We start from the raw sequence: 26,526 nt of genomic DNA on the forward strand, positions 1-26,526 counted from the left end.
ACATGTTCCGGGGCAATTCCGCCAATGCGATCTTTGCTGGCCTCACAACCTGGCAAAAATGTCAGGAGCAACCCGCACAGGACAGTATCCGGACTTCGGTGCGTGTATCAGAGCAGCTCAAGAAAGACATCCAACCCTCACGCTTGACTCGCACTTTGTCCACCCCAAATATACATATATATATATATATATATCAATATATCAGCGAGGGCTTGCTAAATGTCGTAAAACAAAGGCGTATATGTTTATTTCTGTACAGTTCCTCAGCACCGCAGACTACGCCCGCCCGGAATGATCATAAAGGTTGAGTCAACACCTCGTAACCTTCACGGGAGGAGGGATTTACTGCAGGGCTGTTTTATTGGAACGCATTAGGTTTAACTAGGTTGTTCCCCCGATAAACCGGCGGCCGTGTGAAATCCATTCGTGTTGGAACAAAACCCCGCCGCCCCTCACGGGCCTCCTCTTGTTCTTCAGATGGAGCTGCGGGGAAGAAAGAGAAAAGGACTTGGAGGAGATCAATAAGGTTTTCTTAAAAAATATACTGTGTGCATTTCTAAATCGTCGCGTACAGTTTGTGGGGTGACGAGTTGATAGCCGCGCATTGTTTTGAATTGAAGTGCGTTTACACATTCAAAAAACTTTGTTCCATCGCCGAGTGGCTTTTTCTCACATCGGGGCCATCCCAGCTGATGGTTTGCTTTTCATATCGGTTTCCCTTCTGATGTTTTTGTTTCATATTGGACCGTTACAACAGAGGAGGCTGCGGTGGGCCTGTGATGTGTGGTTTGCGTGTGCACTCGTGTGCTTCCACTCTTTTGGCGTATCTCTTGTGTTTCCACTTTGCCAGCTTTGATAGCACAATGTCCCGGGCGGTAGGGGAATGGGGCTTATTCTTCTCTTCTTCTTTTTCCTGTCTGTTTGAAAAGTTGCAGAGGAGGATGTGTGAGTGTGCGTTGTTTGAATGTAAACCCAGTCGGGAACGTGATGCAACGCGATACTATCGAGTCATTGAACCGAGCGTTAATCCAGGTGGTCGAGGACAAACAGCTTTTGAGGACCTCGTACATGTGAGGTGCGAGTTAAAGGACACTTTGCCAAACCCCTCGCTTGAGCAGAGATTGACCAATCAGAGCTTAGCAACCGTAGCTAGGTGCGGCTGACTTGTCGAGCTTTGCTTTGTTTTTTTTGCATGGTGCTGCAGAAGCAATGCTCCTTATAATAATATATATTAAACATGCAAGGTTTAGTGTATTATGGGATTGCTACATTTTTAGTTTGACAATCAATTTTACCTGGGTTTATGCATGACCCATACGAGGGTACATTTAGGGGCCCGTTGTTTGAAAATGTACTAATCATTTTGAATGGTAAATCTGACAAAAATGAATGTTGTGAACCACATCTGTTCATCTGCGATGAAAAAAATAAAGTTTGACAGATTTAGGAGCCGGATGCGTAGCCGAGGGCGACCGAGCTCGGTAAAGAGTAAAATTTCTCCAGCTACAAAACAATGTTGTTGCACATTTTCATCAAATCAAATTCGCAGTCATTCAAAACAGGAATAAGATACACAGCGAAACCGCCGCCGCCTCCTGTTTTAACAAGACGCTGATTTCTTTTCCTTCTTCTCTACCCGCTCCCCCCCCCCCCCCCCCCCCCCCCCCCCCCTCTTGTCTCTCACTCGCGCGCGTGTCCACAGGGGAGCGCCAGGAGTGGATGGAAGCCCTGCAGTCGGCCACGCGCCCCCCTGCCTGTGGCTCCCAGAAGTCCCCCGACGGCCTCCCCTACCCGTCCTCCGCAAACAAGCGGGGCCCGCTGGAGCTCCGCGGTTACAAAGGCAGAGTGGTGGTGTCCCTGGCGGGGAGCAAAGTCAGGCTCTGCAAAACAGAACAGGTACCGCCAACGCCACTGGGACTTCCCCTCCACAGGATGACAGCTTCCTGTTTGAAAGAAAAAAACCCCCAGAAGGGGAGATAATAACCACGGCCTATTTGAAGCAGATGAGGCGGGCGGCGGAGAGGCTCATGAAAGAGTTCCGTGAATGTGTAACGCAAATAAGTAAATATAGGTCTCATACGTGTGAAAATGCCTCAGGGGTTTACTGAGATACAATGGAATGAGGGTAACCAACTTATTCATGCAACTCTGTCAGCCAGGCAGGCGGGCGCACAGACACGGAAGGGCCAGAAGAGGGCGGAAGCGAACGAGCGCGCACCGGAAGTTAGCGATAGAAAATTGGCACAATCGGGAATCGTGTGGTCAGACGAATCCGCTCTGGTGCCGCACAAATGTTCGACAAAATGGGAGAACTGTCTGTGCCGCCGTTCTTTCCTCCAGCAAATGTGTTTGTAGTCTTAGCCGGATTGATTCACTGGCTGCCTTGGGGTTTTTTCTACGTGAGTGACGGGATGATGGCTTTTTTTGGAGGGCAGGTATATATCAAAGTGAAAGGTTTTTTTTTTAATTAATTTTTTTATACCACATATTGGTAGTAATAGCATGCGCAGTAGTGCAATTCCTCTTTGTCTTCACTTATTCCCCTTGATTGACACTTTTGCAGCTATTACAATTCCCGTCAAAAATAAACAAGGAGACGGAGATCGATGCGAAAGGGAGAAGAGAGAGAGCAGCAGTCAGACTGGTGTGTTGCTGACATTCATAGAGCTAACTATTGATAATTATGCTGATTGTCTGAACACACTGTCCCGTACCCGGATGTACCAGTATTTCTCCCACTGAGTTGGAGAGCGGGACGGTCGTGCTTACGTGCAGTTCATTGCATTTTTCATCTATTAAAACTCGTCGTTACTGAATCTGTAAATTTAATGAGTGAATACATTATAGCGGGAGAGGACCAGCTTCTTTTTGAGAATCGTTTTTCACCGTTTTTTTTTTTTTTGTATTTGATTATATTTAATCATATTTCCCCATAAGTTAAATGTGCACAGAGACTCATTGAGTTTTCACAAACGTATCATTTGTCTGAATCTGCCCAGTGGTTTCAGTGAATGTTTACGCATTCACTTTTTTTGGACTTTTAATCATGTTGTTTATCTTTCTTTCTTTTTAAGGTATTTTATGCTATTTTAATGAGCTGTCTCTGCTGTGAAGCAGATTTGTGTGACTGGACCTCCTGAAATTTTAATGGACCACCCCTTTTCCACATTTCTGAATGCGGGCTAAAAGGAAAAAAAAAAAGCTTAGCTCGGCCTCTCCCTCAGCCTGCGGGTTCCGAAAGGAAAATCCGCGGCTTCTCCGCTAGCAAATATCGACAGTGATGCAACTTCACTGTGGCCCGGCTTTATTCTCATTACCTCTAATCGCTGAAAGTGATCAGTGATGTGTTTGCCTTAGGCTACTCTCTTGTCTCAGGAACGTAACAAGGAGATGAAGTGCGGTATATGCCGGATATTTTAAAGTTTCGAAAGCCCCTGCAGGGTGGCTACGGTAATTCTGTTTCTGATAAATATTTACAGTCTCCACATGACAACTCTTGACCTGGTGGTTTTACTTTTGTGTTTCTTTCAATTCCCTGACTTGTTTCCTCGAGCTGAGTAATAGTTTTCCGCTCGAGTAAATTCAGTTTGACGTCAGCAGGTCATTTTACTTTGAAAGCTGTTGTCTACCAATGGGCCCAACATGTCAGCAGAGTTCTTCAAGTAGCCCAGTTAGTATTATTTCATAATTTAGCCTTACAAACTAATGCACCTTTTCATAACTTAGCTCATAACTTTAGCCCCTTTCTTAGCTGTAGACTCAATAGAGGTACTCTCCTATCCGAGATGGAGAGACAGCCAGTGATGCACTTCCTGCTTCTCATCTCTTCGGGTGCCTCACACGTCTTCGTGTGCATGTTTGACGATGCCGCGCGCGTCCGGCTCATTTCCGCCGCTCCTCGGCGCTCCTTTCGGTTTCGCCCGCTCCCGTAGTTCTGTTGTTTGCCTTTCATTATTTTCTTCATTAAGGTGAACAAACATCTTTGTTAGAATTCTCTTTTGGGCATCGCCGCACGTCAGCACATTTCCACTCCCTCGATCTGAGACGGCGAGGCGAGCGAAGGGGGGGAGGCGGAGTCGGAGAGATGAAGAAATTAATTGCATTATTTCCGCCTACAAGCCAAATCCCCGGCATAAATGCAGCTGCGGCGGCGGCGGCGGCGCATTTTTGCACAGAGGGAGGCAGACGGCAAATGAGAAGATGAGAGGAAGACGTGGGAAACAGAAGGGATGGAAGTGGGAGAGAGGAAGTGAAAGGAATGGCAAAGGGGTCGCGCGCGAGTGAGAAATGAGCGCCGGTGGTGTGTGAGAAAAGGAGAGCGGGACGGCGAGCGAGCGAGTGAGCGAGCGGGAGCTACACCGTCGCCCCGGAGTATTTAATCTAACATGATGAACGAGCTATTGGAAACGTCATCCTCCCAGCTCCTCCCTCACCAACCCCCCCCCCAACCCCCCCACCCCGTTTCTCACGGTCCAAGAGCCGGGTGATGGAGCTGTGTTTTGAGGTCACGGATCCTCCCCGCCCCGGCCTGCATACAAGGCCGATGGTTCCAACCGCAGCGACATCGTGTCACACTCCGCAGGCGTTGTCCGGTTTGTCTTCCCCGCGGCAGCTGATGGCTGTCGTCTCGTATGTGAACCGTGTTGCCACGCGCTGAGCCGAAACCCCAATTCTTGCCAGATATGTATTTTTTTCTATTTATATGAATATATATATATATGCATATCCGGAGCTTTCACGCGCAGCAGAGCCTTCTCTGGTGGGAAAGGTATTCGGAGTATACAAGCACAGCGAGGCTGAGGATTTTAATTAACCTCCGCTTTGATTGAATCTCGTTCTCGCTCGCTCTTCTCAAGTTCTTCTTTGCAACAATTCGCAGCATCCCGAGACTGCGAGGGTCCCTTTTTTTTTCCGAGTCTGTGACACGATTGGCCCCCATCTGGTAATGAGTGTTGTTTAGGAGCGCAGCCCAAAGAGACCATTTAAAATACTGTCGCTGAAAATTTGTTGAATTATTTCATTTATTTCTTCTTCTTTTTTTTGCTATTTATGGGCAGGACACCGAGCTGTGCACATACGAACATGCTCATATTTAGAAGGTGCAATGTTCACCATCATGGTTTTGCCTTTTAGCGTGTAGCACCAGACCGATATGGATTCTTTGGGGCCGAACCTGATATTGGGAATTGAAAAACTGTTGATGATTCCCAAGATGTCTTTATCTATCCCTAATGAAAGTTTATCCATAAACTTGACTATAAATAACCATACCAAAAATAACGACATGTCTGTGAAAGGCTATCAGCTCATTTTTTTTATTGGCCAACCGGTAAATCGGCCGCGCTCCATCGCTAAGCTCACGTTTTAACATTAAAAATGCAGCACGTACCGCCGCGGCTGACGGGAATGCCTTTACCTCTGCGAGTGTTTTTGCATCTCAGCCAAAGTGCAAGACAAAGTGACAACTTTTGACCGCGGAGCTGGAAGAAAAGGGGAAGGGGAGCCGCCGAAAACGAGTCCAATCCGAACGTTGTTGAGCTATTTCCGTCCGCACGGACACCGACATCCCCGGGGCTTGCGTTGCCAGCACGGGTAAAAATATATATTTATTGGTGCGTCTTGAAGTATTGAATAGGATTCATCTGAGCACGTCATGTGATCCGACCGGGTTTCGGCACCGTTGCACTGTAAATAGGACATTTTATTGTGCCAATCCTTCTCCTTCCACCAGCTCGGCTTAACTCAGACTGAAGCGGCAGTCGGGCTCATAAAGCCTTTATGGCCGTGTTCCACATGCGCAGTAAAGTTTTATGAAATATTTTTGAACAAATGTGACTGACGGACCAATGAAGTGACTTTCACTGGCTGCTGGTTGCAAATTTTAAGAGCCCTCCTTAATTCAATACAAGGACCTTTCGTCTCCCGTGCCGCCCTCAAATATTTTGTTGAATGTAAGGTTTCTTTTTGCTCTTTCTGTTTCTTTCTTTTGTCTCCATGTTTTATTTTTCGTTTCCCCCCCCCCCCTCTTGAGTGCGCGCTCCGTTCAACTCACCCAACCCTCCGCGAGACGGCCTTGCCCCGCATGCTTTCAGAGCGGCCTAAGTGGCTGAGTGCACGTGGGGTTGGAGACAAAAGTAGCGGCCGCCTCTTGCTCCTTTTTGGAGCGACTCGGGCACTGTGGAGGAACCGACTCACACAACGAGGGGTCGGGGAAAAAAAAGCATCCAGCGAAATTCTAACTGGACGCGTGGCGAGAATATTCACAGTGGGCCTTTGCTCGTCACTTACCGGGTCGAGGACATTCAATTTAAGTTGCGAGCGAAACACAACATTTGCAGGAATTTGGTGTTTTACTTGATATAAGTTGATTTTCTTTTCTGTGAGTGGAGTTTCAGCTGAAGTTCTTTTCACGTTGTGGACAAAAGTCCAACAAAAACATGTACCAACACTTGCCCTCAGGGCCTTCTCCGCCCTACCCCTGTAAGCGCCATTATTGCCGCCTACCCCTCGGCCGTTGTAATTGGGCGAGTTATTTTTACCCCTAATGCCTTCTCCATCCCCTCCTTTCCCCTTCCACCCTTGGCGAATTAATTGGCGGGGGGCAGGAGGCCACGGCGCATATTGGGCGCGTAACGAGTGGCGAGGGCCGGGCGGCCCGCTAACGCCCCGGCGCTCTAATTGGCTGCCTGAGAGGGATGAGGGGCCATTAGGTATAGGTGACCGCTTTGGCCTCTCGGCGCAGTCGCACATCCATCCAGACAGGCGGGAGCGCTCAGGCGTGTGTGTGTGTGTGTGCGAGCACGAAGCGCAGGCGCTCTCCTCCCCCTGCGAACACCCTCGCCACGGGAATCGGAACAATTAAAGTGTAATCCGTTTGTCCCTCCCCGTACGCATTACCGCCACGTGTTGCCCATTCGAGATCCACTCGCCGACCCGAGCGGTTCTCGGGAATGAGCTTTGAATGAGGTCGGTTTATGTTTCCCTGTCAGGCCCCCCCCCCGCACGCTCTCATTACCGCGTCATGCGTCTTCAAACCCCGACACGTATGGAACTTCAATGAGCAATGACGGTGCAAAGTTTATAATTGATAGGATGGAGAGGAGAGTTCCCGCCGCACCGAAAGCCCTCGCATCGGAACTTTTTTTGGGGGGCTCAATTAAGACTTGGGCCGTACTGTGAATTCAATTATCTCGCTCGCAATCTCTTGCTCTTATCTCTCTATCTCTAATGTCGCCCTCTTGCTTCGGAGGGTCTTAACTGCTCAGAGCGCTTCACCGCACCGCACCACGCCGCCATACTTTTACTTCTGTTCCGCTCACTCCGCCTCAGTATCGTTGCGCAGGATTTTCATTCCTCATTCCGGCCAACGAGGGTTAAAACTAAGATTTGGATGGCTCCAATTGAACCAGCCCACGCAACGCACAAAGAGACCAGGTCGGAAAAGTCCCGCGGCCGCGCGCCAACTAATTCGAGTGACTTCCTGCTCGTGGCGTAATGTGCAAAATATGGATGGAGTTGTGTTCGCACAGGTTGTGTTCACACACATTTTTTTAATGATAATAATAATAATAATAATTGCCTCATCAACGGAGATGGAGTTGATACATTGTCTTCTCTTTTGTTTGGTGTAATTAGCGCAAATTGTTTTGCTGGTGGAGAACAGTTAGCACAGGACGCGCGCGCGTTTTATGGCTGGCACGGCACGGCGGCGTTTAGCGCTCCCCTCGCTAAGGCTGTGTTTTGTGATTCACTGAGCACTGGCGCGGATCCTGTTTTATTCTGGCTCTTTCTACACACACACACACACACACACACACACACACACATGCTTTCTTTCCATAAACCGCTCAGCTGACCCCTCACCCGTCTCACCCACTCTCACTGAGAATTACCGAGACCTCCTCTCCCTCATTCGCCTTCCCTTTGCGTTCTCGCCGTCTCTTCCCTCCCCCTGTCTTTTGACTCGTGCTTTGTTGGCTTTTGTCTCTGCGCTTCAGTAATGGAACAAAGTGTGTGTGTAGATTCTTTTGCTTCCTCTCTCCCTGTATTGTAATGTTGGAAGCGTAGAGCTCCAGGCCTAAAATGCTGCGAGTGTTGTGTGGTTTGCGCTGCAGAGTTGAGTTTGGGAAAACTGTGCCGCCGCATCTGACCCCCTATTTTCTGAAACGGGCCTTCGAAAACATTGGGGCTGAAAGCTTGGGTTGGTTTGGATTCTCCACCCTTGCCCTGTGCAGAGCTTTGCCGTTACATTCACACACACACACACACACACACACACACACACACACACACACACGCGTCACACGCGGACCTGTTGTTATTGGCCTGTCGCAAACTATTTTGGGCAGCGCCGCTCTTACATGCCTAACTCTACATGCAGTGCCATTTCCGAAGGAAGAAAGAAAAGAAACGACAACAAAACACACAGTCCACAGCGACGACGGACACTGACAATGTCCCGGCGGTGATTGCGGGGCTTTTTACTGCGGCAAATGACATTCAAGGCCCCCGTGTGGGCAACGAGTTCGGACTTTAATGAGGCGACCCGGTTGATCCCACCTCTTCTAATTTGGCCAAAACGGCACTTGAGATGGCGCCTCGTTCGAGGCCCCCCCCCCCCTAGCATTTGCAGAGGGGGCTTCGGGGACTACACTTTGTATATCTGGAGTGTTTTGATTCTTTCCCCGGATTCATTTTGAACAGTCGAGGAAAGCCAACAGAACGCTCAGTTCCTCAGCCGTCCCTCCAAACCTCCACGTCCAAAGCGCTCGCGGTCATGGCGGGGGCGACGGTACGCTCGTAAAAATGAGGATTGGACGGATTTAAGCAAACGAGATCTGTGGGCTCCAGAAGGGCTGAAAGGTCGATATTTATGCCTCTCCATCCCTCTGTTTGTGTTTTGTTTTTTTTTGCCAGGACTACAGAGTGGGACTGGCCATTGCTGAAGTGGAACTCACTGCCGCCCACATTAGAGACATGGACCGCAGGGGCTTTGAAATCAACACGCCCTTCAAGAACTTCTGGTACGTGCGCACCACACCCTGACCCCCTAACCCGCCACCGACTAAACGATCAAGTGTCGAGACCAGAGCGGTCTGTTCAACAGGGCGACATTGTAATTCACCTTTGCATTAGTCTAAGATCTCGGCGGCAGCGGGACGCCAAGACTTCATCCATGCTCCTTCGATAAAACAAAACCCCCCCCGACCGCTCCATCTCATCTCATCTCATCATCTCATTTCATCTCATCTCATCTCATCTCATCTCAGCCGTACTCTCAGTTTGGGAGAGGTCCGACACAGACACTGAGCCTCTTGCTCCGCTGTATTTTAATCTCAGTCGTGATCCCATCAGGTATAGAAATTCATAGCCGAAAGGCGAGGACGGGCGTTTTGTTTAATCTGCTCCTTTAGGAGTCGCATAGGGTGATAAGGGTTCCGAGTGCTTGTAGTGAGAGACGTATAGTCATATAGTCATATCAGATTTGGCCTTTTTCGTAACCTCCTACCTGGAGAGTCGGGAGGATTAATTCAAACGAGAGCGTTTCGTAAAAAAAAGGCTTGGAAATATTTCTAAATACAGAAGCCCAGAAAAGAAAATGATCCCTGTTTGCATGGGGAAAAAAAAAAAAATTGACTAATTGAACAAATTAATAAAAAAACATCAGGGGTAATATTTCTAAATTAGTTTGGTTTATCTAACTTTATTGATGCCTGCAGCTTGTTTATCCATCGTATTTTCTGTCATTCGTTATAGTGAAATATGTAAAAACAGATTTTAAATGACGATGAAAAACAACAAGATGAAATAAAAACCAAAAAAAAAAATACGTCGTGACTATTTACAAATACTTGAAATGTACACACTCCAGTGTGTCATTTGTGGGTCGGCCCCCGAGGTGTGCGCCGCGAGGCTCTAACCAGCGAGGCGGGTCACGCAGTCGGGAGGTCCAGCTCTAATGAGACTGTGTCTCATTCGCCGCGCTCCGGTCGCTCGCTCGCTCCGTTTCAGCCGCGTCAAATCTCCGACTCGCAGGCGTAGATGGGCCACTGCGGGTCGGCCACTCCTTTCGGCACAGAAGTCGCCGTCCATCGATCCGGTGCCTTTGTCTGCCTCCCCGGGGAGGCTTCGCGCAGGTATCCGTCGCCTCGGCGGGGGCCCCGGGTCCCCGAGGGGCCCCCGCCGATCAATGGGCGCGCTGCTTGTTTGTGCTGTGATGGCCCATTTAGAACACAACCGTCACACTTGCCTGGGCAAGAGCACGGAGCTTTGTTTGTTTGCATGCGCCCGTTCACCGTGTTCACTTCTTTTTCATCCCTTCCTTTCTTATTTTTCTTTCAGTTTTTCGCCTTGTGTTAAGACTTTTTTTTCCGTCGTCGTCGTCGTTTGCCCTCATTCCTCTGCCTGTCGCTTGTATGTCCGATCGATCTGTTTGTGTCAGCTCCCTTAATGGTCGCATCGCACGGCGGCTTCGTCTAACGAAGGACGCCGGACGTAATTGCCATTTTGTGTGCGACAAAAGAAGAAGAAGAAGAAGAAGAAGAAAAAAAAGAGGGGGCGGAATTAAAATGAGCTCAGGTCTCCCGAATTGTTTTGATGAGGTGATTGCTGAATGGTTTTCAGCGTGTGTGTGTGTGTGTGTGTGTGTGTGCGTGTGTGTGCGTGTGCGCGCGCGTGTCGAATCGATTGGTAGCCCTGGGAGCGTTCTTCTACCTGCTCAAGGTGGGGATTAGTGAGAAACTCATCTAATCACTTTAAGCTGTGGAGACTCACTTTGGCTTTTTTCTCTTGTTTTGCTGCCGTTAAATGGACAGAGCGCTCAGGTCCGCCGTGGCAGATGCAATCGCAGAGCTTGTTTTTTTGTGGGGGGGGAGGGGTTTATCAGAAGAGAGAAAGACAACGAGGCGGAGGGGAGCGATGCAACCAGGCAAAAGACGGTCAAGTTTCGGAGATAAGAGAGAAACTTTGTGCCCGTGGTCAGAAAGCACTTTTGAGAAAAAGTAAAGCTGCGGATGAACACCTAGCTCAGTGGCACATTTGAGAATACGCAGGTTCGGTGAAACCCATGGACTGGTTCACTTTCTTTTTAATTTCACCTTTGACAAAACAAATATGTCCTCATGAAAACTTGTGACAGGATTTGGAGTCATCCTTTGTGTCTTAATTAAATCTCAGATTTAATTATCCCAGAGCTTGGAGAAGCACAAGCACAATGACTCGCCGTGAAAAAAAATCTCACAACCAAAACGTGGCATCTACGCTACCTGCGTTGGAATATATGACGTGGGGAAGTGTTTGTACTTTTGGACAAGATTACCCGTCAAAGTATTTAGTATCGTATAGTATCTTTACTCATGTACCCACATGTAAACTAAAATAATGACTGGTGGTTGCTCCCTTATTTAGCCGAAGCTAATTTGAGGCTTTAGCAGTGGAAGTTCAAACGAGTGTTTTCCACTTGCAGTATTTCTTCAGTGCTGAATTCGCTCTTTGACTTAAAACTAAAAAAAAAGGTTGACCGTGTGTCCGTCATTTTATTTCACGTTGTTTTCACGTTGTACCCTCGGTACTCCATAACCATTTAACTCCGTACGTAGCTCCTTTGGCGGTGATTGCAGCCGTGAGTCTTCTTGGGCTTGATGGAAAAGCCATGCACAGCTGGTAGTAGGGATTTCCTGCCCTTCTTCGCCGCGGTTCCCCTCAAGCTCTTTCAGGTCGCCGGACAGACAATTCTCAGGCCCCTCCGGAGACGTCCGTTGGGTTGAAGCCGGGACTCTTGAGAGTCGCAGAGTCACCGAGTTGTCCACGAGAGCCTCTCCTGCGTCCTGCGTCCTGTTCTTAATTAAAGGTCGTTGACCCCTGACGGAAGGTGAGACTTCGGCCCACTCTGAGGTCCTGGGTGTTCCTGGACCAGGTTTTTCATTAAGGATACGCCTGTGCTCGGTTCAGCTCTGCCTCAACCCTGACCAGTCGTCCTGGCCCTGCCCCTGAACCCTCCCAGCAGGAGGCCGCCACCGCCGAGCTTGGCCTGTGGCACCGGGCAGGTTGTGACCGGTGCCGGGTTTCCCCCCCCCCCCCGGACACGAGGCTTTGTAATTGGGGCCAAACAGTTCAATCTTGTTTCATTAGACCAGAGAATCTTGCAGGTAAACTGTTGAGCAGTGAAGTTACTCCGCTTGTTTCTTGATTCCTTGTCACCTTCCCTTGAAAACTGCATATTTTTCATCATCGATTAATCCGTGGACTGTAAATAAATATCGATGCTTCTCTTTTGATATTCAACAGAATAATATTCAGGAAAAGAAAAACTTCCGTTTAATAGTACAAGTACACTTTATATCTCATACCGTCATGTACATTATGCATGCATGCAAAAGGAGCCGTGTGCCCATTCATCATTCATGAAGGAGAATTTGATTTCCCCGCTTGCATGTCGTATGTCGGGCGGCGGCGCGCGAAAGCCGTTCACAGCAAATGGGAAGTACACCAGAGGGAGTCAACTTGGGATTCAACGGTCGCCATAACTGAGAATTTTCAAAAGAATATCAAGTTAATGTATTTGAAATTGGATTACCAAATTTAAGTGTCAGGAAAAAAATGCATTTACATAGAACAGGGACTGATTTTAAGGCCCTTGGGTGACCGGGGAAACCCTGAAGCTGATTGTGAAGTGCAGTTTGTCCAGGTCCACACCGTGAAGGTTATGTAGGCCAGTTGAAATGAATATGCTTTTTTTAATGGAGTAGTGTGACAGTGTGGGAAACATGCTAATTGTCGTTCTGGCTGAAAGTTGGATGAGACGATTGACACCGCTCTCGCGTCTGTCCGTCAAATGTCGGGAGGCGAGGAGCTTAGCGTAGCATAAAGACTGGAAACGGGGGCAAGCGGCCAGCGCGGCGCTGTCCGTAGGCTAACCGCCTTCTCTGTCAATCTCATCCCAAAATGTGCAACTCTGCAGAAATGGTTTTAGCAAGAGTTGGGACTTGTTCCTCAAAACCAGTGGATCGCTCTATCCATCCCAGCCTCGAGGACAATTCCAGAAAAAAAAGGGACGTGGGAGCAGTGTGGAGCAGCGCGAGAGCTCTTTCATTGTGGTTGGTGGAGACGACGGAAACCTTGAAGCCTGTGGTCGCGAGTGTGATTGACGTATTTCAACCGTGTACGCGGTCGCCTGGAAGTTGGAATGGGAGCGAAATATGGCACATGCGTCGTATCATCGGAGCAAAGGGAACAATTTAATTATTGTTTGCACTTCCACTTTCTCTGGATTGTCTCCATCTCCTCATTGGTCTAGAAGGAACATTGGAGGGTAGTGCCTATTGTCCAGCCTTTGCCCCGCCTCCCTTTGCTCCCCTTCGGTTGCCGAGGCCACTCTGTAGTTCAGCAGACGATGTGCGCGGCCGTCTCTTCGCGCGGGCCCTGGGCGGAGAGCGGTGGGCACGGAGCGGCCGAACCCGCTCAACCTATCGATCTCTGCTGGCTTTTTTTTTTTTTTTCTTTTCGGGTGACGCGGGCCTTTGTGCGCATCCTCCGCTCACGGGTGAAAGCTTTCCCCCCCCCCTCCTCCACCGTCTCCTCGCCCCTCATCGTCCGTCGTACTTTACACCAGGTTGCCATGGACACCATCGGTCGCATTCCTCCATACAAGTGCTCCTCTCCGCGAGGCTCGGACTCTCTCTCGTTTTACGCTCAATTTTGTGTATTTGTTTATCTCTGTTGTTCTTGCGGTCTCTTTTATCGTCCTAAACACACACACACACACACATTTCTTGTCACACACTGTTTGAGTACACTTTATTCTGTGCATTTAGAAACTTCTTCAAAACACACACATGCACTGAAATGCCAACCTCTCTTTCGGAAACTGTCTTTTGAGGTGTTTTTTTTTTAAAAGATGCTCGTTAGTCAGTAATATACAGTCACTCATATGTGTGGATCCGTTCAATCGGGAGAACTAATGAGTGACACACACACACACACACACACACACACGGGTGGTAAGGCCTGGCTCCCAGTTATTGTTCCTGTTCATCTCAAAGGGTTTGGATGGGGCTCAGATTCTCCTACACCCAAACTGTGACACGCTTTGTGCACAGAGACACTGTCACGTTGAAATGGAAAACCGTTGCCCTCTGATGTGATCCCACGCAGTCGGAAGATTAAATATTGTCCAAAATATTATTCAGTGCATTTGCCTAGTGCTGCAACCAGGTTACAGCCGCTGCTTTCTCCCTGAAATGAATTTGATTCATGTGCACATGTTGCATTCAAATGACACTGGTAAGGATGCACCCTCATGGTTGAAATAATTCCGATCCGAATTCAAAACCAGAATTCAGACTTTGGTGTGAGGGGGAGAGATGAGAAGGTGAGAGGTGAAAAGGGGAGAGGGTGAGAGATGATCTGAATGAAACCAGATTTCTGCTCACGTTCACGTTCAAGCCGCGGCCTCGAGATTTCGATTAAGATTTTCCCTTAATTGGAAGTGAAAGCAAAATACGAGTCTCGCCCTCTCGTAATGATGTTTTCATGCAAATTAATTCTCGCTATCTGCTCTATCATCTAATTTGCTAATCTTGACAAATTAATGTAATGCAGCAATGCGTTCACATAGGCTCGTGCTGTAATGGAGTTACAGCCATTACCGAGCTTTCCTTTTTTCTCATTTGACCCTGGGATTGACGGGGGCTCCTGATGCAGGTCCTGATGGTGTTAAACATGATACATATTTTCTTTAAAATGTTTTGTTCAAACTGTGAATGAGTTGCGTTCCTAATCTTTTTTTCCATGGCCGTCTCTCAGCTCTGCCAGCGTCTAATATAGAAATAATATGCTGGGGAGAAGAAGAAAAAAATCCTGCATTAGCAGTTTATAGATTTTAGTGGCGCGAGGTGAGACGGATTGATTTACCTGCCCCGTTGCCCTTCTCCCCGCCCCACTATCAGTTTCACCAAATCTATTGCAATCACACATAGGCGTACATACCCCCCCACCCCCAAAAAAAAACTACTGCACGGCCCCGTAACCCCGCCGAGCGTTTCTATGCTGTTTAATTGCTCTCTCAAATCGAATCAATAACAGTGAGGCTTGGGTTGGGGGTGGGGGCCAAAAAAAAAAAAAATCAATTGTTGCAGCTTCACGGCCGAGTCGGAATGGGAGAAGGAGGAGTGGATTGAAGCGGTCCAAGAATCGATCGCCGAGACACTCTCCGACTACGAAGTGGCAGAGAAGATTTGGTTCGACGAGGCCAACAGGAGCTGCGCCGACTGCCGCGCCCCGCAGCCGGAGTGGGCGTCCGTCAACCTGGGTGTGGTCATCTGCAAGAAATGTGCAGGTGAGGGACACGCACGCGCACGCACACACACACACACACACACACACACACACACACACACACACACACACACACACACACACACACACACACACACACACACACTCCTTTACTCCTGACCACGTTTGGCCCTTTGTGGAACACACACACACACACACACACACACACACACACACACACACACACACACACACACACACACACACACACACTCCTTTACTCCTGACCACGTTCGGCCCTTTGTGGAACACACACACACAAACACACACATGCTGGATGCAGTCATACACGCTGATAAACTACGACATTAACAATCCCCTGCTCTGGAAAGAGACCCGCCCACGCACGCCTCCGTGTGAGTGGCAGCACGCAGCTTGCGGAGAGAAGGCTCGCCTCGTTTGGGGGCGAGCCGTCGCAATTCAAATCGAATGAGTTGAGAAAAAGAAAGGAACTGTTACACTCAATGTCACGGTTCCATAATTTCCGAATGAAAACTGTAGTTTGGTGCTAGTTAGAATAAAGACAAAACTCCTCAGACTGTTGTTTTTGTTTTGGGATTCAGTCTAATTGTGTTAGGTGTACACGCAGGTTTTGGTTCCCTATGGAATTTAAAGTATTTAGTCGACGAATGTTCAGTCAACGTGTCCACCGACTAAAGATCATTACGCTGGCTCAATTCGTTGTAATCGATAATATAACAATGTGCTAATTGTCTGCACTGCATGTTTACCAATGATTAGTGACGTAGTTCTTTTCGACACTTTTATGGAAATGACAGACCTGTGTGTGAAAGGGGACATGCATATTTGACATGTGACAGGGGAGCCATGAATAAAAAGCGCTTGGCTATCAAGGCTGACAAGGGTCAAATGTTTGCGGGACCAGTTGGCACGGCCAACGCATTACTCACGTTTAGTGATATACCTTAAACAAAAACACCGTGCTCCCATGTCAAAAATCCCGTCGCCACTAATCTGTGTGTGTGGTCTGATGTTTGTCTGGGAGCATGTACTCTGACCCAGAGGCTCTCCTGGAATAAGATCTCCGGTGATAAGCTACTTAAGGGAGCTGGCGTCTGGCCCCTGGACCCTCTCTAATCTATTTGGCTGTGCCGGGCGTCACAGATGAAATGACAACAAAGATTAAGCCTCGGCCGGGAACTCGGGGAATCCCAAACTGCTTTTTGACCCGCGGAACATGATTAAAGAGAAAGCGGCAGCCATGCTTGATGTGGAGGGCTCTCCGGCTAGTGTCTTCTTTTCTTTTCTCTTTTTTTCTTCCCCCCCTCTTGCATGCTCCTTTACACACACACACACACACACACACACACACACACACACCTCCAGATCTTCTCCAAGCTTGAGATTTGTCATAAGTCTTAATGCGATTCCTTCACCTCACCTCTGCAGAGCCCATGTAATTGGTACGCGTCAGATGTCCAACATCCCCTTTTCAAACAGCCTTAAATGATTTCATTTGCGCTGCTGTTTTAATATTACATTTTCGCCAACGCGCTGGGAGAGCGAGGGGGTGAATGTCTGCAACGGGGAAGCCGTCCTCGCACTGTGCTCCCCTTAAACTAGGCAATGGTCCATTTGGAATACCAATGAGCGCTAACGCTTTCAATTAGCGCTCTCATGTCATGGACAATAAAGAGAAAGGCTGAACAAGAGAAAGAGGAAAGAAGTAATGAGAAGGCTAATGGTAAAAATGATCCAAGGCTTTACTCTTCCCTTGCCAAGCTGGAATTAATTTTAATAGTCTGCAGCCTCGCTCTCTCTGTTGTGGATCGGGTTCATATGGTAATATTTTGTCTTTTCCTGCATAAACTTGAAGGACTGAAAGTCAGTTTTTTTTTATTTTTAACATTAGAATAACAGATGGATATGGATTTTTTGGGGTGTGTGAATATTTTATGTTGCCCAGACACTGCACACTGGTGATTTTTCTAATTGCTCAGAGCGACACAGACATCCCACTCAGCACCACATTGCCATTTTTTTTTATTGTCTTATTCTTCTTTATTAGAAAGTAAGAAAACACACATTTGAGCAATAATCTGGGTACTGTTTGGGAGAAATAAGTGAAAACTGCTGAGCATTCAATCTCCATTAATTGATATTTTTGGCCACTTGGGAATATTGCAACAAAGTGTAAACACACCACCGACATTATCAAACATTCATTATCTCCTCATTAAAACAATCTGCCTATTAGCACATTCAGCTGGCGCATAGAAAAATTTGCACTTGCGTCTCCTATATTCATGCTGTTATACGCTCCGTTGTGGTCGCCACCCATTCCTGGGTTGAATATTTATAAATGCTCCACCAGTGTATGTTCTTAAGCCATTTGCTTTCCTGGTCTTTCTCTACTTTGCTGATGGGAATGCACAGTAGCATACAGTTTTTTGCCGGGGCTTTTTCACGCTGAAAACTGCGGAAAACTAAACGGTAAAACGTTTGAGCATGAAAAATTAAAACAATAAGCAGAAAGAACCTAAAACACCCCATACGGCGCAAACTGTAGAGATGGGCGATAATCTCCTTTAGGATATGGACTACAAGTCACCATTTTTGCATTACATGTTTTGATATGATCAATTGTCAATATAAATATATAATAAGTGCAGCTTTTAAGTCAATACTTGATATTTTGAGGGGAACCTTTCCAATTCTTGACTGTTAGTGTTTCTCTTTGACTACAAACATAAAGCCTTATCTGGACGGACTCTTATTCTAAATTCCTAATTCTAGAAGCTGCTCCTCTTTCTACACCCTTGTGTTTGATCCCTCTCTTTGCCCTTTCCCCCCGATGCAACCGCAACGGCAGACTACGTCAATCTAATCTCCAAACGACTGGGAGGCCCCTCTCGACACATGCAATTGCAATAAACTCCTTTAAACCGGAGTGCGACTTCGAGACATGTAAGCTGGCAACATTTGCTACCGTAACCGACTCATCGCTGGGTTAAGGGGGGGAGGTGCCACAAGTATCGGGGTCTGGGATAGTGCTCCAGGATCCGTTGCCCGAGTCAGGGGGAAAGTTTTTGATTGGAGTTTAAAAATCCTCGCAAGTGTTGGGGCAATTTTTTTTCCGTGCAAGCTGCTGTGACGGGAATGCCCTTTTGTGTGATGCTTTGGTTGCACGGGAAGGATCCAGACATTTACAATGGGCTATTTATACGGGACCATCTCACCATGTGCCCGGTGGCACATGCGCATGCTCACTTCGTTCAGCTTCATTACCCCGACACAAGTGGAAATGGTCCTGTGGTGCTGTATGGCTCAGTGGTTGGAGCTTGGCGGCAGCACTGCAGCAGGCACTAAGAGTGAAATGTGTTCACTCCTGCACGGGAAGAAGTGACAGAAACGGGCTCTTTGGCCTTTATTTGTCAAGCTGAAACTAGTTTGGTCAGTTGTAAACAATAATATGCTAATATCCCCAAGAATATTGTTTACAAAATTGACAAACTCTTGAATCAATCTAAACAGGGGACTCGATTGCTCCTGGGTCTTTGTAAACATGTGAAGAGTTTCCCAAATTACTTCATTAGAAAATGATCAAATCTGATGAGGCATGTCATCTGGGGTACGACAAGAGTCTGTTGTCTCCCTATACAGACTTTTAATGTTTTCAACAAAATTGATAATTCAGATCTTGTTAAAATCCTCCACCTACCTGCCGAGATCTCATTTCAACATCCTCGGTTGAGGAGGTTGTGCATCACATGTTTAATGTTCGTTTGATGCCCTTATTTTTTAATTGGCGCTGTTCAATGATGTGCACTGCTTGGTGTTGCTCTGTTGTCTGTGTCATGGGACATGGTTGGTTGGGGTGAACTCTCTGTGTTGTGAAAATGAATTACCCCCAGTGGGACAGTTAACTAACAAACTAACTAATATTGCTCATCATGTACAACTGTATACAATAGATACACAGTGCTAATAATAAAGTTGAATCTTGTGGTTTGTACTTGTCAGAAAGATACCAAACTAGTCCCAATACCCAATTAACAATTAGTCATACTTTTTTTTAATAAATATTGGTGTTCTTGTTTCAAATGCCCATTTTATTCCATATGGTGTTCCACAGGGTTCAATACTTGGTCCACTCTTTTTTTTTAATATACATACTTCTTTCACAGCAATGCAGACAATACACACATTTTTAAAACTAATCATAGGAGGTAATTGTCAACAATTACCTCCTAGTTCCGTCTTTAAAAAAGCAGAAAATCTTGGGTGACAAATTATTCAGAGATTCCTGGTGTCTGTGCCCTCAAGATGTGTGTCGAGATGGCCTCTCACAGCTCGTGGCCTCGCATTTCCACTCACAGCTGCTCTGCTCGGGCACAGGAGACAGTAATGAGTTCACGCCAAATCTAAATCTAAAATTATCCGCCACTACACACAGGACAATAATTCACATTTGCGCGTACAGCGTGTTTCTGCCTAATGTATTATGCATGTATGCTCTGTCTTTGGCCATAAGCAACCCCAGAAGTCTCTCGTTCACCCAAATAAACAGGCCGACCAACAAACACAATGAATTACTCATGATTCATTAGCAATTAATGGCCCCTCGTTCTGTGCTTTCATTTCCAATTAGGAGTGCTGAGGGGGCTAAATATGTCTGTTGTGAGTAAGAGAATCAGCTTGCAGTCATGCTCCGTTTCTCCATCTTGTTACTGCCTGTTTATTGTTTATTCCATCACTGACATTAGGTGTGTTTGCACATAGAGGGGATTTCTCGGCATCTCATGTACATGTTAATTTTGTGGAACTTTTTAGAAACTTAAAAGCCTGACGGCCACTAAGAGTTGAACTTATTTAATTTAGAAAGATTTCATGTACCCAACGGTTGTATGATTTTCTGAGTTTGTGTGTGTGTGTGTGTGTGCGTGTGTGTTTATCTGAGCAATCAATTTGATGACCGTGTCTTCCTGTGTGCCAGGACAGCACCGCTCCCTTGGCCCGAGTATTTCCAAAGTGCGGAGCTTGAAGTTGGACAGCAGCATCTGGAGCAATGAGCTCGTGGAGGTTAGTGGGATATGTGTGACATTTACATCCGAAGGGGAAACGATTCCTTTCAGGATTCAGGGTTTGGCAGATGTTCATTTCAATGAATTGTTTCCCTGCGCGTGTTGTCCGACCTCCCAGCTCTTCCTGGAGGTGGGGAACAAGAACGCCAACAGTTTCTGGGCCGCCAATCTTCCCATGGAGGAGGAGCTGTACAGCGGCGCTTCGGCCGAGCAGCGTGCCACGTTCGTCCGCAGGAAGTACAGGGAGAGGAAGTACCGCAGGCTCCTGGAGGGTATTCAAGACCTGGAGCAGCTCAACCAGGTACAGTTCCCATGAAGGCAGGGAGGAAACTGACGGTGTAGAAATGATATATGTTGCTCTGAAAAAAATGGCTCCCTTTTTTCGAAGTTGAGTGTGTTTTTCTATCTCCAGTTTCCTAACTAATTGTCCGCCAAGAAGAGAGCGAAGTGTAGTTGAAGATCGCGGAACATACCATCATAAGCGGCCACCCGCAATAGCCTCATCTGTACTGCTGAAAAGCATGGCGCATGTCATTCTCCATTAGCTGAATGCACTGAACCCGAAATAGCCCATATTTTCCCGACCTTTGGACTGCCAGTGAAAACTGCACTATAAGTTGAGATGCCAAAGGGGGGGGGGGGGGGGGGGGGCGGTTGGGGGTCTCTTGGGGGTCTCTTATCGATCTCAAGTATAAGCAGGTCGGTGCTAAGGCCTCCTCTGCCAGTTTGTGGTTTAGGGTTTATTGCTGCGGCAAAAGAAGAAAAAAAAAATTGCCCTCTAAAAAGAAGGGTCTTAAAAAAGCACCGTGCACTGAGCCTGTAAGTTTCCACCTGCGTCAGCATTTACGCAGATCAGCCCCCTTTCATTGTTTTCTCGAGTAGAAAGAGAGGGATGGAGATGTACGGAGAAGGGGGGGATGGGGGGGGGTAAGGAAGAGATATACCAGCTAGCTGAGTGGAAAAGTGGATTAGGATCCACAACAGAAACGCTTGGGTTGGTTTTATTGTGGCTCTTCTGGCTTCTGAGTGTGTGTGTGTGTGTGTGTGTGTGTGTAGAGTGTGTGTGGCGTGTACATGCATTGGAACACGTGTGCTGCTCCACAAGAGATGTGTGAATTTGCTGTTATAGTGGCAGTTCTTTCTCCTTTGCTTTTTTTCTGTATTTGGCGGGCGGTGTGCGAGCGAAAGTGTGACAGACACCGAGAGTGTGGCTGAATCCAAATGTCCACCCTCAGGACTTGTGCACCGGGCCCTTGCAGGCTTGTGTCCTGCTTGCAGCGACTTAAAGCCCCCGTGTGTTTCCATGGAGATTAACGGAAATCCTCCGACCCTGTGACTAGTTTCAGAGCACTCTTCTGAATGGTTCTTAGTGGTATTCGCGCTAGAAACGTGTGTATGATATGCGCAGCACTGCCACATTCTTCAGTAGCTTCTCTCAGAATCCATTCTGAAAACAAAATCACGTAAAACAAATTAAAGTTTGATCCATAGACTGTCGGATGGATGAAGGTAGTCACCGGGTACGGAGAGTGACGCCAATGCAGACGGACCTTAAACCTGTATACTCACGAATGACCAGCAGGGGGCGACTCCACTGGAGACCGTTTTTATAGAAGTGTATGAGAATCACCCTATATATAATGTAATTGCATGCTTTACAATACATATAATGTATAATAATACATAGGTAATGTTTTTATATCTCAGGGTTTTCTAAGTTGGCGCTCAGATAACTTTGGTTAGACATCAACATTTATAGGCTAATATTAAATTAGCTAGTGTTATAAAAAGGTTATAATATAATGGCAACAGTAATTATAACAAAATTAAAACCCTCAACTGAGCATCCTCACTCCAAAGATGGAGAAATTCGGATATGAAACCTCTTCATATCATGCATGTCCACCGTGAAACCTTGCTACATCGATAAACCCATACACCGGAAACAAAAAAAAGAAGTTTTCATAGATAAATTTGATTGTCTGAGCGAATATGCGGACCCTCTGTAAGACCTGCAGAAAGTCCACTTGAGGACCTAAGCACCTGTGCATTGTGTGTGTGTGTGTGTGTGTGTGTGTGTGTGTGTGTGTGTGTGTGTGTGTGTGTGTGTGTGTGTGTGTGTGTGTGTGTGTGTGTGTGTGTGTGTGTGTGTGTGTGTGTGTGTGTGTGTGTGTGTGTGTGTGTGTGTGTGATAGAGAGTAAGAAAGGAAGGAGGGGGCTGAAAGTGGGTGGTTGCGTTTCCTGCTGTCTAGACTGGCTTTATAAATTGGCTCAACAGATTGTGTGTGTCATAGAGGCACTTTACACAGCATGACTCAACACGGGTGTGTGCGTGTGTGCGTGTGTTTGTGTGCTTGTGTGCGTGCTCGCTAAAATAACGGGTCCACAAATGTTAGCACAAAGTTACACACCACAAGCAACCTGCAAACAAATCAGATCGGAAACAAGGACACTGAGTCTAATCTCATTGGACACGTTGTCCCAGTTCTGTGTCACATTCACTTACTGTAACACAAGTATGAATATGAAAAAAATCAAAAATAAATCGGAGCTATATAAAACCTTTTCCTCTGGGAGGCTCCTCATGAACAAAGACAATAATACTAGCAATTTCCTCATTGACATTCATGGCCTTTTTTTTTTTTTTTTTTTTTTTTTTTTGTTAATCATGCAACGGCCTTTTAACAGGTTTTATGGGCCCTGGGGTCATGAAACTCACTCGAAACGTACAGTAAATCAGCGCCTTAAGTGTCGGTTCAGGCAATGAAATAAAACTAAAAAGGTGGCGAGGGTGATTTAAACCTGATTGCGACAATACGTCTCCTGACATAATCTCTGCGTGCGTGTGTGCTTATTCTGCTAAGTTGTATTTTTTCGCTCGCTTCCTTCGCTTCGTGCCCTCCCCCAGTTACCCGCTGTCTCCGTTTCCCCGCTCCCGTGTTCCCCATTAGGAGCTCATATCCCGGTGACCTCCGCCGAGTCTCCGCAGGCCACATGACCTAGAGAAGGGGGTGTCAAAGGCCCCTCTTATATCATTACACACGCTCGCACACTAACACACATGAAGCCTCTAGCGGCGGCGGTAATTGCTCTGACACGCAAGGTCATTTCCAGAGACGGTACAGAATAAGGCCAGGTTGCATGGGACCGTTTTGCCATAATCTGACCCCGTCTCGAGTGCGTGCGTGCGCGTGCGTGCGCGTGCGTGCGCGTGCGTGCGCGTGGGAAAAGAAAGAGTGAATAAACGAATTGTCTTTTCAACAAATCCATTTTCGGATTTTCCTTTTTCTGTTGATTCTGATTTCTTTTTGCAGAAAACCTGTGCGCATAAAGGGAAATGAAAGGATCCGTGAACACACACATACTTGAGCGTCTTTATCTCCGTGCGGGTCCTTTTGTGTGCGTGGGCGGGTTATATTGACAGGTGCTTTGTTTGTGTGTGTACTCTGCGCCCGCGTGTGTGTATATGCGGAGCCTCGCCGTGCCTCTCTTTCAGGCGGATCCCGCTTGTTTGCAGCAGATCGATGCAGCTTGCTGACTCGGTCCGAGTCAGATTGAAAGGAGAGGTCGTCTCGCTGAAATTCCTCTATTTGCCACTCGACTCCTCTGTTGATCCACTTTGTCGCGGGTCATCGTGCACAATGTCACATCAATTGACTGGACTGATGGGGAGACGCGTGCACGGAGGGAATGCTTTCCCCCCTTGGTCAGACTACACCTGCCTCTGACTCCTTCATCTTCCCTCTGTTTGCTGGCGCACTGCGTGAAACCGGCGGAATAGATTCGACGGAGCACGTCCGCGTTGCTAAACGGTAAGTATGTAGGCGAAGATTTTTCGGCCCCCTGTTAAAGGAGGAAGTGACCTGCAGAGGAAGCGTCTCCATCCATGACTGAAGGATGAAGTCGGTGCAGGGGTGTCTTGAAGCCGCAGTTCCTTAAATGTCCACTAGGTGCTGGAACTATCTATAAAGATTCATTATGTATACAGTAGAAGCCAAGGCTGAAAGGGAAGCACTGACAAAAACATGTTGGAACATAAACTTAAACAAAAGTTTCAAGTAGTTTATTTTTATTGTTATTAAGAGCACAAGTCAGCTTGTTATAACAGTTTACCGTCCATCTGAAGGGAGGTTTTCTAAAATTCAGACGTTCAGATTTTCAGTATTGGAGAGAGGAGCCTCTGTCATAAACTGGCGGCGAACTGGAGTTCGGAAGATCCAACGGATCCAATGAGAGATTCTGTCGAGCTGCGTTACGGGAATTGCACGATTCCGAGCTTCGACTCAGCCCAAAGTTGAGGTGTTTGAGTCCCCGACTGATCTTTTTTAAAATTTGTCTCTTGACGCTGTGGGAGTGCCCTTCGAGTTGAACACGAGACCGCGAGACAAAGTTTTTGCCGTAGTTATTTGACGTACTTTCAATCTGGATTTCGCAACGCTGTGATCGAAACACATGACTCGGGACGTGCACATGTCAAGAGTTCAACACGTTTTGTGCGTGACATGTCAAATAGAGTACGTTCAATGACTGCATTTGAGACAAAAGTACAGTGTACTTGGCATCTCACTGCGTCTCTTACAACACTTGGTGTGCAGTAAAGGTCTATTCACTCTTCTTCTTTGTGTTTTATTACATGGCATCCTTTCATATTTCTTTCATATTGTGCATATCGAAATGTCTTGTGGACTAGATTTGTTTCCATACAGCATGTTCACTGACGGTGTTTCCCCTTCCCTCTCCTGCTCCCTCCATTGTTTTCCAAGTCTGTACTCCTACACTTCTCCTCTTCCTCTTGAAATTGTTGGTTTCATTATATTTAATATGGCCCATTTGTCCTCTTCTCATTTGCCGTATTCCCTTTTTCTTCACGGGGATTAGACATTTTATTATTCCCACAGGGAGCGTTAAAGTTTGAGCTTATTTGAACTTCTCTTTTGAGATCGGCGCGGGGGGGGAACTCCATTTGAAACTTTGTATGATTTTCCTGTCGCCCGTTTATAGGCTCTATGTCCTCCATCAACCTGGTGTACAGACAACGACGCACGGGGCGACACCTCCCACACTGAGGGATGAGGCCACACTCACTGGTTCTCCGGTCTGCGATGTGACGTTTTTAAAGGGTTTTAATCCAACAGTGGAAATCTGCTTAGAAATTGAGCCGCGACTGCTCTCATCCGGTCTTTGTATTAGTCCATCACATGAAAGTAAAACACTAAGGTGGACTTGCGTGAATACGTTTTGGGACCATAAAAGTACTCGGGAAGCTGATTTACAAACGTGTGGGAGAATACGAATGCCGTATAATCGCACACATGCATTATTTAGGAATTGTCTGAATCTTCCTCTGTGTTTGCTCAGGCGCTGTGTGCAGCCGCGGTGTCGCCTGACGTGCTGCAGACCATGGCGCTCGTCTTCAGCGGGGCAGATGTTATGTGCGCCACCGGGGATCCAACCTACTCCACCCCCTACCTCTTAGCTCAGCGCACTGGACAGAAGCTGCAGATGGAGTTCCTGCACCAGAACAAACTATCCGGTAAGGGGCTCTGGGTGCCAGAAGGTGGGAAACCTGCACATTTACACCCAGTGAGTTCTATGGACTTACTGTCTCTTACCCTCACGTTCCCGGCACAGATTCGACGTCGCCGTGCGGCTTCCTCGTGATGGCTGTGTTCGGTCTGGTGTGGTTCCACACCAAGTCCTGACGGCTTGAATGTATGAGATTAAAGCAGCGAGCGAGGCCGCTGGCTGGGGTCCCCGGGCAGGGGGACTTTTTCTCGGAGACGGCGTTTTACATAATGCATGCGCCGCATCTGCGAACAGCTCGCCCGGCCCCGGGCCCGTTAGGGACTCCTAATTGCCAGCGCGGGTCACCTGGTCACCATGGCGATGGCCATCACTTGAAGGTGCGCGAGAAGACTCGCATGTACTGTAGACGGACACACACACACACAAACACACACACACACACACACACACACACACACACACACACACACACGCACGCACACATACTCATGCACACGTGTGGCCTTGTCCATCTGAAATGTGGGGCTTCTTCATTCGACAAACATGGAGCAATCCGGACTCTTCCTGTTGTGATTGATGTCCAGCTAAATTGGCCAACTACTGCAGTCGAGAAGGACCAAGG

The 26,526-nt window shown here is 47.4% G+C and overlaps 1 protein-coding gene across 4 annotated transcripts in view; it reads left to right on the forward strand.

Moving 5' to 3' along the window:
• Window positions 1–26,526, forward strand: part of arap2 (ArfGAP with RhoGAP domain, ankyrin repeat and PH domain 2) — a 93,642-nt gene that overhangs the window by 22,149 nt on the left and 44,967 nt on the right. For all 4 annotated transcript variants that reach the window (XM_035603657.2, XM_035603685.2, XM_035603675.2 and 1 more), the window contains 6 exons: window positions 1,703–1,896; window positions 8,917–9,023; window positions 15,135–15,334; window positions 20,291–20,376; window positions 20,497–20,679; window positions 25,737–25,911. In XM_035603657.2, coding sequence (XP_035459550.2) covers window positions 1,703–1,896; window positions 8,917–9,023; window positions 15,135–15,334; window positions 20,291–20,376; window positions 20,497–20,679; window positions 25,737–25,911 — 945 coding nt within the window. The remainder of the gene's footprint in view (window positions 1–1,702; window positions 1,897–8,916; window positions 9,024–15,134; window positions 15,335–20,290; window positions 20,377–20,496; window positions 20,680–25,736; window positions 25,912–26,526) is intronic.

Source organism: Scophthalmus maximus, chromosome 12 (assembly GCF_022379125.1).
Source record: "Scophthalmus maximus strain ysfricsl-2021 chromosome 12, ASM2237912v1, whole genome shotgun sequence".
In the NCBI taxonomy this organism is placed as follows: domain Eukaryota; kingdom Metazoa; phylum Chordata; class Actinopteri; order Pleuronectiformes; family Scophthalmidae; genus Scophthalmus; species Scophthalmus maximus.